This window comes from Calypte anna, chromosome 2 (genome assembly GCF_003957555.1).
Source record: "Calypte anna isolate BGI_N300 chromosome 2, bCalAnn1_v1.p, whole genome shotgun sequence".
Taxonomy (NCBI): domain Eukaryota; kingdom Metazoa; phylum Chordata; class Aves; order Apodiformes; family Trochilidae; genus Calypte; species Calypte anna.
Window position 1 is genome coordinate 131004419 of NC_044245.1, and position 19697 is coordinate 131024115.

Below are 19697 nucleotides of genomic sequence, written 5' to 3' on the forward strand. Positions count from 1 at the left end.
GACATCTTTTTCTATATTCACTCTCACTTTCCAAATTCACCTAAGCTACTCAGTTGATTAGGATAAGGAAGGAGAGCACGTGATACATCACTGCCAAACAGCTTTCCTTCCAGTTCAAAATTTCCACGACTTCTGTTGCAGACTGTATGCACCAGTCACAGCTCTCAAGTTGCAGGTTGTCCCCTCTGAACTTGAGGACAGCTTTCCCAACTCCAGTTGTAATTTCCAGACTTTGCAGTCATTTCTTTTTAAATTCTAAAAGCCTCACTTTCTCATCAGAGACATGGCTGACTGAGTCTAGGACTTCTATGATTTAAGCTGCAAGAGGTGAAAAGAGGACACATCTTTTTGCAATTGGATCCACTCAGTTCAGCTGAAAACTCCCACATTCACAGTGAAGCATGCTTACTATTTTGATACCTCATGTTTTACCCAGTGGGTTATACAGTTAGATGTTTTCACTTGAAAACCTCGATCATGTTAAATAAAACATGAAAATCATCAGTCAGTGCTGGGAATGGAAATTCTGTCTAGTGAACTACAAATCATTGTAAATAAGGATATCAATAGTAACAAAGGCTACTGTCTGTGTCAACCTGATTAATATCAAATCATCACTGCTGACTTTCAGGCTTTCCCAGAAAGGCCATGTTGATTAATAAATAAATTGCTCTCAAAGATTATATATAACTGTTAATAAATCTTTTAATATATATTGCACTTATTCTAAAAGCAGTAAAAAACCCGGGTTCTAATAGCCAGGTATCTCCAATGTTATGGCTTATTAGTTTCTGCACTAAGAGGAATTACTCTTGGTAATTAAAGAGGTATGTCATCTTTGACACAATGAAACAGCCAAAATCCAGAGAGCTATAATTTGGAGATTTGGAACTATAAGAATAAAATTCAGTTGTATTTAAGTTTACAATCCTAGCTGCAATTATACTTAAATATTTTCCAAGGAGTTATTAGAATTTAATGAGAAAGCTGTTTTATCAAATCAGTTTTCAGTGCTTGGATTTTCAAACCACCATCTAATATTTAACCCATCCATGCTTCAAACCTATTTAAGCTTCAAGCATAAGTACTGCAATGACTCCTGACCGCTGACAAAAATAACGTATTCTGACCATGTGTTAAAAATATTAAATGCATTCAAATTAGAAATCAATTTCAGAACTCTCTTGGGAATGTTATTTTGAGGAGGTTTTTTTAAAATTTTATTTTAAATTAGTGTTAGTTATCAACTTGTCAAATTTTGTATTTTACAATGTTTTCAAATGCTGTATTTTAACAACAAGCTCCAGAGGGAGCATCTGATCTTATTTCTCCCTTCTTTAAGATTTGGGTCACAAACTAACTGACCAAATTTTTCTAACAGTGCTTGAGAGAAGAATGTGGACCTCATGTGTGGGGAAGTTTGTTCCATATTTATAATCCAAAAGTGGCCTGAAAGCCATAAAGTTTGTTCTCTGATACTGTGTAGTAGTGAACACTAGAGCATTTATACATATCTCCTAAAAGAATAAGATTATTCCTTAAAGATATTATAATTGGATCCCAAAGATCTAGATATTAAAGATAATAAACATAATTCAAAAAGGGAATCAAAGCTCAAGCACACAGATACAAGACTCAAAACAGCTGTGGTTTATTAGATTTGCAATGCAGCTGAGAGCCCGGGACATGAAGACATCCAATGGATCTACACTGTTGTACATGAAAAACACAGTATTTACTTACCACCAGTACAAGTTATTCTCTAGTTGAGCACAGGTATACAGAGCACAACAGTGTAAAGAAACGATCCGTTCTCCCTGAAGCTCTGAGTATGTCTGTGCAGTGTGTTCTAATTTAGAAGCTACAGAGCTTAAAGTTTCATCTACCCATGTAGCAACCTAGGGAGGAAGGGAAAAAAGGAACAAAGAAGGTGGAGGAGGGGTGGGGAAATGAAAAAGCAAAGTTGAATCTTAATTGCAGTATTTACTCCTTTTAAAAGGAAAAAAAGAACGACAACACAAAAAACAAATTACTCCCTCATAAATTTTATACCCTACCAACCCTGACACCCTTTCTTCCCCCAGAAAAGAGCCTGCCAGATTTTTTTCCTCTATTTCCAGTTCCAGTCACAACAGGTTAAAAAAAAGTGTCATAAAAATACTTCAACAAGTGCATAAGTGCATATAATTTACCAAACAGTTTAAAGTTTACGCTTAACATGGCAGAACAGTATATTTAGTTAGCTTACTTTATAGCACTGAAAGCTTCAATGCCCTTAGTTTTTCTAGTAAATATACACAGAACATTACAAGCTTCTCTATTCTTAAACCAGTGTCAGTTTCTACTGTAACAGCAAAAATTCAAGTATTTCAGACAATCAAGTAAAACAGCTATCTTTTCACTGTTTTACCTGTAAATCTGCCAGATTTTGTGTTTTATGGGTTTTTTGCATTTTTACAGAACACCAGTTGAGTTTCTACTTTGTTTTTACATGTGCATAGAGTAAAGCAATTGGAATGGATGAACTAATTAAGTACTTTCTACAACTGATGAAGAATCAACTTCTCTGTAATATACTGCAAGTAGCTGAGAAAAACAGCTTTGTCAAATTCTGCAAACAGCACCCATCTCATACCTTGTTATTTTCAGTGGCAACAGTTGCTCTAATGCTATTTGCAGAAAGAAGCACTATCTTTTCATTGGTTAATCCCAAGAACATGGCTCGTGGATGATGTAGCGAAGGATTCTTTGGAAACAAGAAAATATTTTAGATTCTCAAAGTATATAAATAATTCTGAAACTATGAATTTAAAGATATACAGTACCTGTGCATTTCTGTAAGGCTCTGATTCACTCCACTTCCACTGATAGAGTTCTCCTTTACTGCTAACAGCCACAAGCTCAGAATACAGAGCTCCAATAGAAATAAACTTTGTTCCATCCTACAAATACAGAAATACAAAGTCTAAGACAGCAATATTATAAATACATAAAAACATACATAGGGAAAAAAAACAAACTTGTAACTGCTAAGTTGTTGGGGGTTTTTTCAGAATTCCCATGAATGTTGAAGCTGAAAGTTAAGTTACATCCAGCTTGTCTCAAGCTGAGCATGCCCTCAAACTCACACAAAACACATTACTGCTTCTGACAAAATGAAGGAAGAAGGAAAGATATTTATATAGCTATATATTATTACATATTAAATATATATTTTTATATATATATTATGTTTAAATATTTATATATTATATATAAATATACAGTGTTAAATATATTATATAGCAATAACATATGCATGGTGATTAACTTGAACAGTTTATTAAGAACTTTCACAATATTTTAAGAACACAACACTGCTTTCAGAATTAAAGATGGGATGATGTCCTGATATCTGTAATTTTTTTTTTAAATTCCCTCTTAAAATTCTGGCTTTTTGAGCCAAGCAAAAAATCAACACAATTCCATTGTTCTACTCCTAGGTATATTCATGAAGGTAATTTTTAACTATCTGAAATATCAATTATCAAATTCACTGCCTCCTCATCAAATAGTTCTTGTCTTTCACTTCTGAAAGTAAATACACAACTGCAAACAAGATCAAGTACTACATGTCACATTAATACAGCATTATGGCCTGGTATGCTGCAAAAGCTTCTAATTATAGGTTGTCCCCCACACGCACCCTTTTCTTCTTTTTAGCATGCTACCAAAACTCATATGGCATCTTTCTGGTATTTAAATAGTACCACTCTGTTCAATTGCTTCATCCTGTAACTTACACCTGGATTTCAGAAACCTGTTTTTACCAACCTCTTCAATTTGGTTAAATATCAATGCTGCAGCAACCACACAACAGTTACAACCTCACTTTTTTCCACGTTCCTGTTCCTCTTTGCATAGAGATGAACCTCTAACTGCAGACTTGTGTATCTGAGTTACTTCACAAAACATTTGTTTACTAACAAACATTTGTAAAGCTTGTCCATTCACTGCTCCACAGCTAGTGCAGCTAGAGGACAAACATGTTTTTTCTACATTTCTTTACTTGTAACAACTAAAAAAAGTACCTGCCACCTAAGGGAGAGTATAACTTTAAAAAAAAAAAACCAAAACCACCAAACCTTATCTTAAACTAGTGTAAAATCAAATGTGGACTTTTACAGCTACAAATCTGAAAGACAGGTAGATGATAACTAGTCTTCTCTGTACTGATTAGCTGTCTCTCTTCTTGACATGATACCACATTTAAGCAATTCAGCCTTCTGATGGGAAAGTGAACTCCCGTCAAGACCACTAAAACAAAAAAAAAATCCCCCTATTTGGTACACTTATTTGTGCCCTACATTAAGAGATTTTTCTTTCAGCTACAGCTTTTCAAGTAGAAACCTTCTTACTTTCATAAATCTGGATTCACTGGGTTTTTTACTATTTTCATGCCCAGAAGTATACATTTCAAAAGGTGTGAGCGTGTCCTTGAATAATACAGGATTCAGTAAATGTCTTATTTTCATCAGTATTTTGAGAAAGAAAAAACAGCAGGAAAGGATAAAAGCATTCCCAAGTGTTTCCTTTTTACATCCTGGTAACAGGATCTAGAATTACTCAAATTGTAAGAATCATTTGGTTCTGGAGGGCATTTACCAACACTGCAGAGAAGAAGCACAAATGCTAATCTGGGTCATGATTAATACTTGCCACCATATAAATACTGCATATTCTGAGGAAAAACTGCCATCAGAACCTAATGTAGTCTAATGAGATGCATCTCTATTTCATTACCATAAATGAATCTTCAGAAGTTATCTGGCCTAATGCCTCAAAGCATGGAATGCAATTCATATTTGCTCCAAGACTATCACTATGACTGGTGATCTTGCTAATATGTTTTACAGCTTTTTATAAACAGTTTTATACCACAAGCTCCACACTAAAGAAACAGAGATATGCCATTCACAATTTTTCTCTCACACCAACATATTCACTGTTGTGATAAAAAAATTGGGACCAATGCTACGCATGTCTCCATAAGGCCATTCCGAAGTGTGTACACAAAAATGCACAAACAGCATTATAGCTCTGGTTCTGTAACTGGTGTGTTATGTGTTCAGCTATAAAGTCTCACTTCAGATCAGAGAAATTACCGTCTTGAAGATGATGGAAGGTTGCTGACAAAATCTTAATATCTCAATAGCTAAAAAGAATATACCTACTTGAACAAACTAAAGGCTCAGCTGGCACCGAACTACCATCTACCAGGAAAAAAAGGGGAGATAGAATCAGAAACTTAGGGGTCAGAAGGGGCCTCGAAGGATCATTGAGTTCAAATCCCCTGCCAGAGCAGGGTCACCTACAGCAGGTCACACAGGAACACATCCAGGTGGGCTCTGAATGTCTCCAGGGAAGGAGACTCCACAACCTCCGTGGGCAGCCTGTGCCAGTGGCTTACTATAGCTGCCATACTACAGAGTGGATCGATCACACATGGCACAATGCTGCTATGTGGCAGTGGAGACTAATAGTACTAAAATCCAACAAGATTTGAGCTATCAGAAGAATTCATTCAGGGACTTGAATTCTGTTCACATATTTGGTGGAGAAAACTCTGTACCTATGCACCATGATGTTTTTACCAGGACAAGCAAAACATACATCCAAAGATCTTGTTCATTTGCTGGAAGTAATATGTTTCTTTTCCAATTAATAATTTTTGCAACATTAATGTAGTCAAGGCACTATTTTATGCCTTTGGAAACAGGGACAGTTTTTATTTGCTGCATGCTTTGGGAATTAATCAAACTGCCAGAGGAAATGGATGCAAGCTACACCAGGGGAGGTTCAGGCTGGATATTAGGAAACATTTTGTCTCTGGAAGGGTTGTCAGACATTGGAATAGTCTGCCCAGGGCAGTGGTGGAGTCAGCAACCCTGGATCTATTTAAATGGTGTGTGGACCTGGTCCTTAGGGACATGGTTTAGTGCTGAGCTTCCAGTGTTGGTCAACGGTTGGACTGGATGATCTTGAAGGTCTCTTCCAACCAAAGACATTCTGTGATTCTGTGAACATCATCAGTCTCATTGTGGGTAAAACTGAAGCATTAGAGCAAACTAACAGCTTTCCAGAAGTTTCAACTATTCCTTTAAGGTTGGTACTTTACCTCCCACAAATGCAAGTTAACTGTCCTCATTATAGACTACTAAGTTTTGTCTCAAATGCTAAATGTCAAAATAATGAAAAATCAAAAGGAAAAACATTTGCAAATTATTTCCTAGCAATTCCTCAGGTACTTTTCTCTCTACCCCTTGCTTACTGTCTTTTCCATTAACAATTTAAGATCTGCTTCCCGATTTTCAAAATGGAAGGAACATTTGCACTGGCCTTTCAGTTAAATAATCTCTGAGGATTAACCTTGGATAATTTCTGTTGAAAAATACTTCAGAGTGGGGCTACGGCAAGAAAGATGCAGAAAACATTCTTATGAATGCTCATCTGAAGAAGCGCATGAAACCTTTGACTACTTCTGGATGAAGATGAAAGGCTTTTCCAGTCAGACACCCTCATTTAACTGGAAGCCATGGTTTATATGTGTGCACATGTAAACAGGTATCTTGGAAGAAGTTCAGTATATTTAAATTGAACAAGCATGCAATTAGCAAGTTAATTCCATAAGTGATAGCCAAAATAACCTACTAATTGCCCAAGGGCAAGATCTGCTTAGTTCACATATAACAAAAACCCCATTCAGGAAAAAAAAACAAAAAAACCCACCAAACCAAACAAACAAAAAAACCCCAACTTAATTTAGTAACTAAGCTTCAGGGCCAGAGAGAAGAATGGGGTTAAAAGAACATTCATGAAGTCATAAAGAAACCAAAATAAAACAAAACCAACCAACAACAACAAAAAAAGAACAAAAAACCTAACAGTACATAAATAAATAAATAAGGAAAAGGAAAAGAAAGCAACCAAATAAACCCACAAAACAAAGCCAGTAATAGTAATAAAAGCCTTAATAATGTTACCAAAACACTGCAGTGAAAATCAAAACGATAAGTTAGTATTCCAAATATCAACTACATTTATTCTTTGATGCTAAAAGCCCTGATATCTCTCTATCTGAGCCAGATAACTCCCATTCTACCACTACAACATAGCAAGGTGGACAAAAGCTGCCAATTTTCACTGACACAGAAATTCAAAGTTACTGGCTGAAAAAATAAAATTAAAAAATAAATCACACTTTAGACATAAAAGGTCTGGTTGGGAAAGCAACTATTAGACAAACATTATTTTGTGGCTATCTTTATCTTTCAGTTTGAATGTCCAAATGAAGATGGTAACAGCTAAGGCTGAGCTGACTGCCATTAAGTAAAAATAAGCCTCTGAATTCACCTCCCTCTTCAAGCGCTCTGCCTATACTTAGTCAAAAAGGAAAAAACAGAGAAAGAAAGTGTGACACAGCAAAGCAGGAACCTTATAGATACAAACAGAAATGGCACTAGACAGACACCCCAAGTATATAAAATTTGGCCTAATAAGTACTGGTTATCACATTGATTCCTGTGAAGTTTTTTGGTTTAGGATGTTTGGTGGTTGGTTTTCTTTTCAAGCATCCAGGTAACTCTTAAAGAAAATCACTAGTTAGCAACATATAGGTGATGTTCTATTATTCTTATGCCCAATGTGGGAACTACTTGCCTTGAAAATGGATTAGGGTTACAAATCAAAGCCAAAGGGATTTTGAAGGAACAATCAATACTCATATAAAGTTACTGTTAACTCAAACCACAGCTGTGAATAAATGTAAACTTTCAGCATTGTTATTTAAAAGCCTAATGCACTCAAATTGAAAGTATCTCTGAGAATAATAACGCTAATCAAAAAAGGTTCCCTTGATGAAGGATACTTCACTTTGTCTCATGACTTTCCTATTGCCTCTTAAATACTTTGAGGACCTAAGTAAAAATATAGGGAAAAAAAACCAACATTATGACGTAGACCAGTGCCTTCAAAACACATGGAGAGGAAAACTAAAACAGCAGTAAGAGAAGCACAGCTGTAAGGGTGTAACTAGTTATAATTTCCTAAGTGCATAAAATGAAGAATATGTTTCATTACATTATCTCACATAGACTAGGATGTGGTATTGAAAAAGGAAAAACAGTATTTATTTGGAAATACTAAGCAACTATACAGGACAGCATGCAAATAATTAAAAAAATTAATAACCAGTACCTTATCTGGCCACCACTGCAAGTCTTCTCCTAAAGAAACAGGACTTTGAACAGGTGTATTCTTCTTGTCCAGGTTTGGTTCCCCTTCCTTACTTGTAGAGCCTCTCTCATTATCAAACGAGGCTCCATCAAGCCACCTCCGTTCACGCAAACGCAAAACGGACTCACGTTCACGCAACAGCTCAGAGTCTCTCTCTAAGGGAAGAAGGAGAACTGGTATGCAATTGGGTCACACCAGTGGGATAAAAGTAAGCCACTCTCTAGTAAAGACCCTTCAGGATGCAACTAACAGCAGTTAAATCTACTCACACAGATTAAAAATCAAGTCCTGACATGCAACATTCAATATATTAATCCTTTCAAGAACATGTACTTTAGAATTACTAAACACAAAATAAGCTAGAAATAAAGTCTTAAGAGTTATGTGCACTTTACAACTGCTAAAGCATTTTTTCTTACATCATAAGAGGCCAAATACATCTAACATAGCAATTGAAAGTTTTATATTACAAAATGCACATTTTTTCAGTATTATTTTATCAATGTAGTAACAAAGAAATCTAAATCTGCACAGTCTGTTAGATATCTTTATGCAAACCAAAAAAGAGTATTTATTAGAGAGTTTCATAACAAATTTCCCCCAAAAAACAAGTGATTTGTAAAGGTTAAAGAAAGCAAGCATTAAAAAAAGCTCTTGTATACATGTTTGATAATCCAACCCCTTTTCTTTAAAGCAATATTCCACAGGACTGGATTTATTAAATCGAAGTTTATCTGTTTTGAGTATATCAAATGAAAACTTTTCAAGAGTCAGACAAGTTTTAAAAAAGGATCCTTGTAGGAAAATGTTCCTTACCAAAATGCTTCCCCTCCAATTGGCCTATAAACTGTCTAAAGCCAGTACTCTGCAGTTCGCTCATGCAGATAAATTTTTAAAATCAGGTAATCAAACTAACTTTCCAAGAGTCAACTATGCATGGAAAATAAGGATTATAAAATTCTTGGTAACGTCTTATATAGAATAACCTTAGGAAAGGAAAAAAAAGGAGGAATTTAGGAGTTATGTCAGATGCTGAATATTTGTACATGCACATAATGCATTTAACCTATCAAATACTTCACTTATGCTCACAAAAATCAACTGGAATTACGTGTATGAGATGACCACATTCTTTATATCATAGTTTTTTGCCAAGTCTTGGGTCTTTTGCTGTATTAGACAAATGGGAAAATTTTTACATAAGCCAAACATGAAAGCTTGTCTTACAAATATATTTCATAAAGTACTGTACTGATTTTCTAGCAAACATCACACTGACCCCTGACTTATAATTTTGTAACAGGAACTTAACTGTTCAGCAATTAATATACTAAAACATGTTCATGAAAGGCAACAGAACTGATTCAAATAAACAATCACAGCAGAGGTTGGATTAACAGTTTGGAAATACTCTAGGCATCTGCACAACAGCTTCAAAAAGGTAAGAAATTGCTGAATTATCTGTTAAATCTCTGCTCCAAGAGGTTTTTTTTATCAGCTGCCAATAGTTCTCCTTATCCAACTACAAAAATGTTTCCAAAAACTAAAATTTAGATTTCTTCTCCCTCTTTAGTATCTAAAGTTCCTCATTCCAGAAAGGTCATTTCTGTCATGGGACAATTTAGTAAATGTGAAGAACAGTGAACAAAGAGCAACCCAAAAGAAAGGAAGAAAGAAAGAAAAGAAAAATAAGAAGAAAAAAAAAGGGAAAAGTATTAAGAATGCTGAGTGTCATCAACTGTTACTCAATTTTTTGAGCCAAATTAAATATTTGTAATGCAATCTATGTATTAGTAGGTACTTACACTACAGTTTAAAATAAACTTAACATGCAAAAATTCACACCACCTTGCAACACCAATGATTAACAGCTAGATTTTAAATAAATGACTAGCGAGGTTCTTGCAGAACTTACCTTCTAATATTCATAATGCATTAACAATTTTGATAGTCAGTAACAGTCTATTTGTCTACTCTGTATTTGACACCATATCACAGTCTACTTTCGCATTGTATCAGAATCTAAACCACCAGTGTGTACTATCACTAGCTTTTTCCACAGCAAACTACTTATTACAAAGAAAAAAAGGTGCAAAATTACCTCTGGATGAGCCTAGCCTGGAAAGTGATGAGCGCCGAAAGGATGGATAACCAAAGTAACTAATATCTTCTGAAAACATAGCATCAGCATCAATAATGACACTTGGGTGAGCAGAATGTATGTCAGCATCCAGAAGAGACATAAGATCCTCTATAAGAGGAGACAAGGGTCTTAAGTGAATAATCAGCTACTTAAAACATCAGCTAGAGAGACCATCAACTAAACAAATATTTAAAAACAAAACAAAACCTATCTATTAATTTTCTGCTCTTCAGATTCACCAGTGCAAACTCATGTGCCTCCTATGCAACCACATTTACAATCAAGCTTAGCAAACTAATGAACAAAACCAATCTCCCTACAAGAACTTCTCTGACACTCATCTAACCACATTTCCCAAACAAGACTTGCCCAAAAGACATTTTCTGTAACCCAGAAATTCAAACTTTAGCCTGTCACTTGAAAGGACAAAGCACTAGGGTAAGATAGATACATATGCAAACATGTACATGCACACTCATGCATGTAACACAGAACTCCAAAGATGACCCAGAATTAAGGGAGGACAGAATTGATGATGAAATCTGGCCTTCACATAGCCATGTCTTTGATGTCAAAAACTGTAACATTTCTCCATGGAATATGTCTTTCAGAGACTGACACACTGGTTTAATTCACAGGCTAGTAGCTTGTAGCTCTCAGAATAAAGCTTTAAACGGTAGCTACACCATTTTTATTACCACACAGTTAAAAAAAAAAAAAAAAAAAGCCAAGCCAATCCCATGAAAAATACTAAAAGTAGTGACTGCACTGGTTTCTGTGTTAGAAAACTTTCAGTTTCTCAAAAATACTCATAGTTATAAAGTATAGAACAATTTCCTTCCGTTTACTAAGCTACGGCTACCATCCACACACAAAACAGACTACTGAAAATTCATGTAATTTATTGAAGTCCAGTAGTTTGTACAGACAAAACAACTAAACTGACTGCCATCTTGCTGCTACAGAAAGGACAGTCCTACTTCCCTCCTTCATCCTGGTGGCAGGTGCTTCCTTGGGGCCACAGGCCCACAAGGTGGGATTTCTGAATCTATAAAGAGCCCATTCACCTGGCTTGAAACAATAATTCATAGTGTATAGAAGTTAAGGGGGGAAGGAATCTTCAGACTGACTTCACTGGATAGATAAACAGTGCCCCAAAGGTGGTTCCTCACCACATGTGCCAAGCTGACAAGACCCTACTGCTGACAAAAGAGACAGTTCTGCTGCTCCCCCAAAGTTTTGATCAAATTGGTGTAAAACATCAGATTAGCTTTCAGCTAGCCCATACAGGCACACAAACCTCACCACCATGCAAGTGAGTGACAGCACAGCTCCTTCAGGCAGCAGCAGCACCTCATCTGTTTAAACCACTCCTGCAGCTAACAGGAGGCTACACACAGTCCCTTCAGGAAACGCAAAGGGAGCACACATAATTTCAACACATCTAGTTCTCAGCCTCTACCTTATCATAAGAATAAAACAAAATAGTGGCTAGAAACCACGCTTTGAAGAAAAGCATTCTTAATAGTAACAACCAATTTTTATGGTTTTTTCTTCCAGTGTCTTGAATGAAGGGAGCAGGAACACAAAGGAGAGGGTATTAAAAAACTGCAAAGGAGCCAGAAGTCAGCACTTACAGCCAGCAGTAATTGACCTAACTGTTCCACTTATTGATATTGAAAGTGTTAAGAGACTTTCATATTCAGTAGAATATTCATCCTTACATTTTTTAAACTCTTTTCTCACACACCGACAACCAGCTGTCCCCAAAAAACCAGCACTGAAACCACTAAGTGCTGTAGATTTCAAAGCAAGACCTGCACAAATGCCTTTTACATAAGATAATCCACTCAGTTGCAGACTGTACTTCTAAAAACACATCACTTGGGACTCATGGTTCATGCAGTACATTTTAGCAAGTCACCCTTGACAGACTACTTGAAAATCCTAGTAAAAAAAATTGGATTTGGCAAACAGGCTGCTTCTTACTAATACACTTCAGATCCTCCAGAGTGGCCTTATCCTGTTTGCTACTTTATCTATTTTCCACTGGCTTTCCACAGCAATAAACAGCACTATACCTCATCTTCAGACTGTCAGCCCCTAAGTACCAGACTTTAAGAGCAGGAACCCCAGGTGAAACCCTGTTGTACTTCCCAATATTCACACGCTGCTGCTCCTATTCCGTCCTCCCACACAAACCACAACCACCTGCACTGTCTAGTAACTCAATTTTTTTGGTCAGTATCCAGCCAAAAAGTGCAAAAACCTTTGATCTCTTTTTAGGAAAGTGATTGGACAGTACAGAAACAACACTCTGCAGCAAAATGGACAATATTAGGTTTTTTAAGGTAAGCTAACCCAGAAATACTGTTGACAGAACACATACACTAATGTGTGACACACCCCCACACACCCTTACATTATGTTAGGCATCTTGGGTTTAGCTGAGTTTCCAAAAAGGAAAGCAAAAATTCAATCCATCAGACTAAATAACCAAAACTATATGGATTTTGGCTAAATGTGCATTAAGACAAGTGAGGAAATTAAGCCTTTTCTTACCCTCTTATTTCAGCTTCAAATGAGATTTTAACTTTCTTCCAGTATTTCTGCAAGATATCCCTTTTCTTCCATTTCCATACCAGCAAACAAAGGTGCTAAAATCAGTATGGATAGGAGCCAAATCCACTCCCCTTCAAACATCACTGGGATGCTGTGAAAATACAGACTGCAAGGCTACATCCAGCTTAAGAATCCAAGAGAAAATGCATTCTCTATGACTATTTTCTTGCTCTTGAGAAAAATCCCATGGGATGGCATCATTCACCTTGCTGCTGTGTTAGACCAGAATCAGACCACACCTTTCACATTTCTATGTGATAATTCTAATAGACCTCTTCAGTTGAGAAAGCACCTATGACTCACTAGTAAACACCATTGAAAATTGGAAGATAAGGAATATTCAACACAGAGGAAAGAGAACAAACAAAAATTAAAAAAACCCCACCTCTACCAAATAAAAAATAATAATACAAAAAGCAGTAATTCCAGTACTGAGAAAAATTTTATTTTCAGGAAGCCCATATGTAGCATTATCACTGGATTCATTAACTGAAAGCATTGCCTACATTGATTCCAGTCTCAAGTTGTGCTTCCATTAAACCTTCTCCCTTAAGGGGGCAATCATAAGTTCTCTCCTCTCTTTTCAAACACACATTAAATATTTTTATGAAATATTCAAGAATTCAATGTCTGAAGTATCTCCTCGTCTTTCAAGTTTGGATTAAATTGGCCAAACCGTGACAGCAACGGGAGGAAACATGTATTCTGGTTTCCTAGGAAACCAGACTCCCAACAGAACTCCAGAACTCATTTCTTGATAAGATATATGCATTATTCAAAACATTACCCAACTTGAAGTTCTAAAGAAAGAAATCCAACAAAGAAAACCAACCCACACCAACAAAACCACAGGAAAAAACCATACACCTAATTGTTTTCACCCAAAGACAAGGCACTGAACTGATCCTATGTTACTCTCTGGTTCCCACCTCCTCTCACTGCAAGCCAAGACAGTTAAGTACTGGTGCAACACCAGCGTATCTACTGTCAGCATTAAAAAAAAAAAAAAAAGTGGTTTTAAACAAGCTCATTTCAATTTCAAAATGCAAAATAGTCTGAATATAGCCAAACCTATGTTTCACAAGTCCCACTAGTGAGAAGCCACTACAACAAGAAGTTACCGAGCAAAAATGCAAACACCTGAACTACACAAACAACAAAATATTTTATCTCCTACAGAATCTCTATATAGCAAATTAACAGAACATAAAGCTCAGAAGCCTCTAATTCAACTTGCTATGAGCTAGAGACCTTAAAGACTTTTCTGAGCTAAATGGTCTTGTTCTATGCAGTTTTTTACCTTGATTATTTTCCTTATGTAGCTGTTAAGAAGTGTAAAATTCTCTTAGTGTTTTTTTAAAAGTTTCTGTCTTGGAAGGCTTAGAGAAGTAACCCTTAAATTTAGGGGTCAGAAAGCACCAGACATGCAGAAGAGAAATAGTAAAATGTAGCATATGGTTTTAATCAAAATGCAAGAGCCTCAAAAGCCCTGAAGCAAATCTTATCATTTGCTTTTTCTGTGCTTGGAAGGAACAAAATCAAAAAGCTTTAAAGCATAACTTGACAAGATTTAAAAGAAAAAAGACATTTTTAATCTTTCAGAATCATAAAAACCTAAGAATTAAATGCATATAGCATTTATGAGTTATCTACAGTTTTCTTTTATGAACTCTGATGTTACTGGTTTCAAAAGAGCATCCAGAAGTGAGATGACAAGTAAAAGAAAGAAGAGTACATGGTTTCCAGAGCAAAAGACTTTAAAAATGTTTCTACATCACTCTGAAGGATAAACTGTTGATTACTTTTTCCAGAGACCTACAGGCAAGTTTCTCTGGCCATAAGGTTTTCCTAAAAATTAGCCTGCATGATTATGTGTCACAAGTGAGGACAAGTAATTTGTACTTTTTAATATCTCATAGGTAGAGTCACGACCACACTGCCTAGTGCTCAGCTAGAGTTTTTCCTACTGTTTTGGTCACATTCTGGTATCAAACTAATTAATTTCTGTGCAGCAATCTTATTTTTGCTGCCCACAAAACTGACATAAAGACAGGGAAAGCATAGTATACCCTAAAAGCTGCTCATTGCATTTCTGAAGACTGGAGTGAAGACATATCAAGTTTCACTTCAGTTGTCATTTCCACATCTTTTCCCACAAGAACTGGGGGAAAAGTATCTCTGCAGTGTAAAAGAACAAAGGGGAGAAAATGCTAATATTAGGAGGATGCCAATCCCTTGTAAGAGATTAGTCTAAACAGAAGAGAAGCTTTAAAAATTAAGCCAAGGACAAAACTGTTGTGGACAGCTAGTGAGGACAGTGAAACTTTCCATAGCATATTGCTTTAACCCATCTCCAACAAAAAAACTCAGACTGTAGTGCAGACACCTTCAAATAAAAGTTACCAGTCATGGTCCTTATGATCTCAAGAGATACTAAGAATGGTTAATGCCACAAAAAGCTGGTTAGTATTGTTAAAAGGGACTTCTACTGTAAATTATTATGAACAGTGATTTATATTCTGAAGGCTGGTTTTGAAGGAATGCAAACTCCTGCTTTGAATAGCTGGAAAGGGCTAGGAGAATTTACTTCCTCCAGTGCAACTGTCTAATGTCATTAAGCTTGGGTCTTGTTCCTTTAGTGATCAAAGATTTTTCACTCCCTTCACCAGAGGATTCTTCATTCTACAGCAATATAAAGAAGCTTGACAGATGCAACTAAAACTAGAAGAGGCAAAATGAAATACAAAGCCTTTGCTGCAGAGCAAAAAAAACCTTTGTCTAATCACATGATTAACAAGATAATGATGGAGTAAGCCCATGAACCTCCCTGGTGAACCAGATGAGCAGAAAAAAAAACCAAAAAACAACCCAAAACATTTATCAGAAAAATCCCAAACATCATTTTGACACAGAGAAAGAAAAGCTGAAATGTAGTCAGAGTTTAGATGTGTTTTTTTCATGCAGTGCACTTAACACAAATATTAGATTTGGCTGCTATGTTTTCAAATAGGTATACTCAGAAACAAAAATTACCTAAATTATTTAGCCATGTAAAAGAAGACTCAAAGTCTTCCATAAAATGCAATTCTATGGGAAAGACAGTATTTTTGAAATAGATGGACTTTAATTACAGTATTTCCCAGTATAGCCAGAATACTACAGCATTTATGAAGGAAACTTGAGATGAAGCATAAATCCTCAACCTACTGTACCAACTCTAAGCTTGTTTTGCCCTCACTGAGGAATTTTATAAAAACAGCTGTATATTTTTGCTCTAAAAACTGATGTATTAAGAATATATGTTAGTAGTAAAATAACAACCAACATGCAAAGTCACTAGAAGGTTTTTAGAATTAGCTTTTATGAGCAAGCCACACAGCAGTCCAAGCATGTTGTTGAGCAGCAAATACAGATGTAAGTAATGCTGATGTTACAAACCTGAAACCTAAAAAAAGAAAATAACCCCAAAACTCTCATGCCACCAAAAGTGTCAAAAGTTACTCTTCAATGACTAAATTTACCCTCAAGACATCCCAGTGCACCATTTTTGTGCATCTTTAGACTCTGCTCCTATAGGCAAGAAATATTCTTCTTTTTATACCTTGCACAGCACAGGGCACACCATCAGTGCTTAAATACAGAAAAATACATTTATTTCTTATCAAAAGTTGCAGGATACAAACCTCCAGGAAGATATGATTCACTTGCTGTGTCATCTCCATCATCTCCATCTTCATCATCACGACTCAGCAAGTTATTTACAGCAAGGTTTACATCAAGATTTGTTCGCTGGAGTTCCCGAATAATAATACTTCTGGATTTTCCTTGTAAAACCACTTGTGCCTGTAAAAGCAGAGTATAATTGGTTACTGGTCATCCTCAGCTCACCAACCACCCTTTTTAAGAAAAGAATGCTTAATTGTAAAGAAAGTTTAATAACAACAACAAAGTCAATCACAGTACATATAGACAAAGGCTTCCATAGATTTTTTTTTTTTCACATTATCTTGAACTACATATTCAACCTTCTCTCAGTTCAAGTTAGGACACTGAATTCCAACTTTAGTGCTGTATTTCCTAATGGTCCACCTTAGAATCTACTTCTTAAAATGCTTAATGCTGTAAGCTAAAGGATAAGCAAAATATGTTCCTGAGAATGTCTGCAATATTTCTACCAAAGTGGTTACATTTACTGTGTCAATTGAAAGAGTTCTGCCATCAACCGGTTGTTCCAAAGCTATGCCCCAATTTCCTGTTTTTTTTGCATTTTTCTATCTTTTTTATTTTTTTTTTTTTTTGCCACTAGTTTCCCTTTCTACTGCCTTTCAATATAACACCACCTCATTTCCTCTTTTCTCATCATTCTGTTTCTAAATACTTCTTTTCACCAGTTTCTGCAATATTCAGATCTTTATCAGCAAAGTGAAATGCAGAAAAAAACTTCCTGAATGTTTAAGCAGACCCAATTATTTTATAAAACCCAAAAAGCATTCTAGTCTATTCCACTAATGCTAAGACTCAGCATTTTCTTTTCCAATCTACCAAATGCCGTGAAGATGACAGTTCGGAGGATTACTCCAGACTATGTGCAGAAGGCAAGAAAAAAACAGGAACAAATGCTTTCTAACACAATAAAAATAAAGCACCAATAAAAATGGTCCTGCTGGCAAGCAAAAAAATATACATTTTATCCAGCACACAAGGGTAAAGTTTTTCTCATAATGCTTGATATGATTCTCAATATTTCATTTTTTCACATCTTCCAACTGCAAATGGACAATGCACGACTTCCCCATCTAGATTAAATACCTAACTTCTCTTAGGGGAAGTTTTGGAAATGAAAAATTCTGGAAGCCAAAAAAAAAAGTCAATCACTCACTAAAGATTTACAAATACATACAACTCAGGTAGGGAAGGTCAGTCTTCTCAATTATATGCCATTACTCCTTGGAGAAAATGCACTATCCCAACACATTCTGTTCACATGCTATGAGAAACTCTCTGAGTTTTGGCAACTAGCTTCATGTACCTGTGAAATGAGTTCCTCTGGAATGACTGATGCTGGAATCACTGGTTGTGGCTGACTCCCCAGCAGTCCAGATCCTCTATCTCGTCCTGTGCGTATAACTCTGGTCTGCCTTCGAGAATCTCGAGCTCCAGCAGATGATCTACCAGAAGACCCTCCTCCACTTCCACCAACTCCTGAACTCCAGCGACTTCTAGAAATTTATAGGACATTTTTTTTTTATATAGCAGCACACTTTGATGACTGCTTCAAGAAGTAAGTTTTTAGTTTTGTTACAAATAACTTGTCGGCAGTTTCTGAAAAACACTGCAGATTGACTTCATAGACAAACGCTGTGAACATAACACTCAAAGCTCATAAGAACAAGAGTACCGGTTAAGAATTACACAGAGGAAATATAAAAAAAAAGAGCTCCAACTGTAGCCTGCACTCCTTCCTACTCAAATAGTTGTGTGGATGTATGCATACGTAAATACATGCACACATCAGTTCCTTCAGTTTCTAAAAGCAACAGTATCAGCAGCAGCATAACACTCAGCTGTTAATTTCCTACTGTAAAACCACAAGCACAGCAGCTTCATGGCCAGTGGACTCTGTTTTCAGAAGGTCACTATGTTCAGATGGGTCTTCTAAAGTTTATGAGACTTGATTTATATTAAGAAATTGCTTAAGATTACACTGAAAAAGTCAAGTAATCTTTACTGCAAAACAGATCTCACAGTACTTCTCTGATCCTCACGGATGATGTTCAAGAGATACTCTACTCTGGACTATTGGAAAACTCAACATCAACTGTATACACTGCAAAAACATATCTCAACTGACTGAACACCTTTTTCATTTCTAATATAGAATATCAAATCAATATCAAAACAAGGAAATAAAAAGACAGTAATGTGTAGAAAGAAACAACTTCCCATCATTACAACTTTCCACTAACCTCACACCACAGCTGAATCCATTCTGGAGATCAGACTAGATAGTCTGGTGTCATGAAAGGCAAAAAGACTGCTTTGTTCTTCAAGGTTTGTTGTACAAACTATTTTGAAAAATACCCCAATATGGTATCATTGCTATTTAACAATCAATACCAGCAGAACTTTCCTGCTCTCAACTACCCTAAGCCTCAATCTCCTTTCAAGAAAAAAATTTAAAGAAAAAGAAGTACATTCTCTGAAGCATTTCTAATAAATGCATGTTAAAAGTATACCACCTGTAGCTACAAAAGCTAATTAAGTAAGAATACTTGTCTTACATTTGATGGCTTATGCTCATTACTAACATGCTTCTCTTTGTTGGTAGTGGTTTTCTCACAAAAAGACCATGCAGTCACAGAATAACTCAAGTATCTGGCTAAGATGAGGCCCTATCAGAGACATCTACATTTTCAGAATTCTAGACAGAGACCACAAGGACAATGACAAGACAAAAAGCAATTCAAATATGGCTTTAGCAAATGTCTTGTCTCATGAGTCAGAAAAAGAGCTCACAAGAAAATTTACTACTGAAATGGGAAACAAAGCAAAAAAAACCCAAACAAAATAACTTTTAAAATATAATTAGTCAGTTAATCTGTTTCTAGAGGTGGGAAGAGGGCTGAAGGAGAAAAAAAAGGGGGGCTAAGCAGAAGTC

General features: G+C 36.0%; 1 protein-coding gene across 1 annotated transcript in view; it reads right to left on the reverse strand.

Annotated features, from left to right (window-relative positions):
• Nucleotides 1-19697, reverse strand: part of UBR5 (ubiquitin protein ligase E3 component n-recognin 5) — a 78870-nt gene that overhangs the window by 41324 nt on the left and 17849 nt on the right. The window contains 7 exon segments of the mRNA XM_030444117.1: nucleotides 1744-1898; nucleotides 2636-2746; nucleotides 2826-2942; nucleotides 8236-8447; nucleotides 10376-10525; nucleotides 16723-16882; nucleotides 18069-18258. Coding sequence (XP_030299977.1) covers nucleotides 1744-1898; nucleotides 2636-2746; nucleotides 2826-2942; nucleotides 8236-8447; nucleotides 10376-10525; nucleotides 16723-16882; nucleotides 18069-18258 — 1095 coding nt within the window.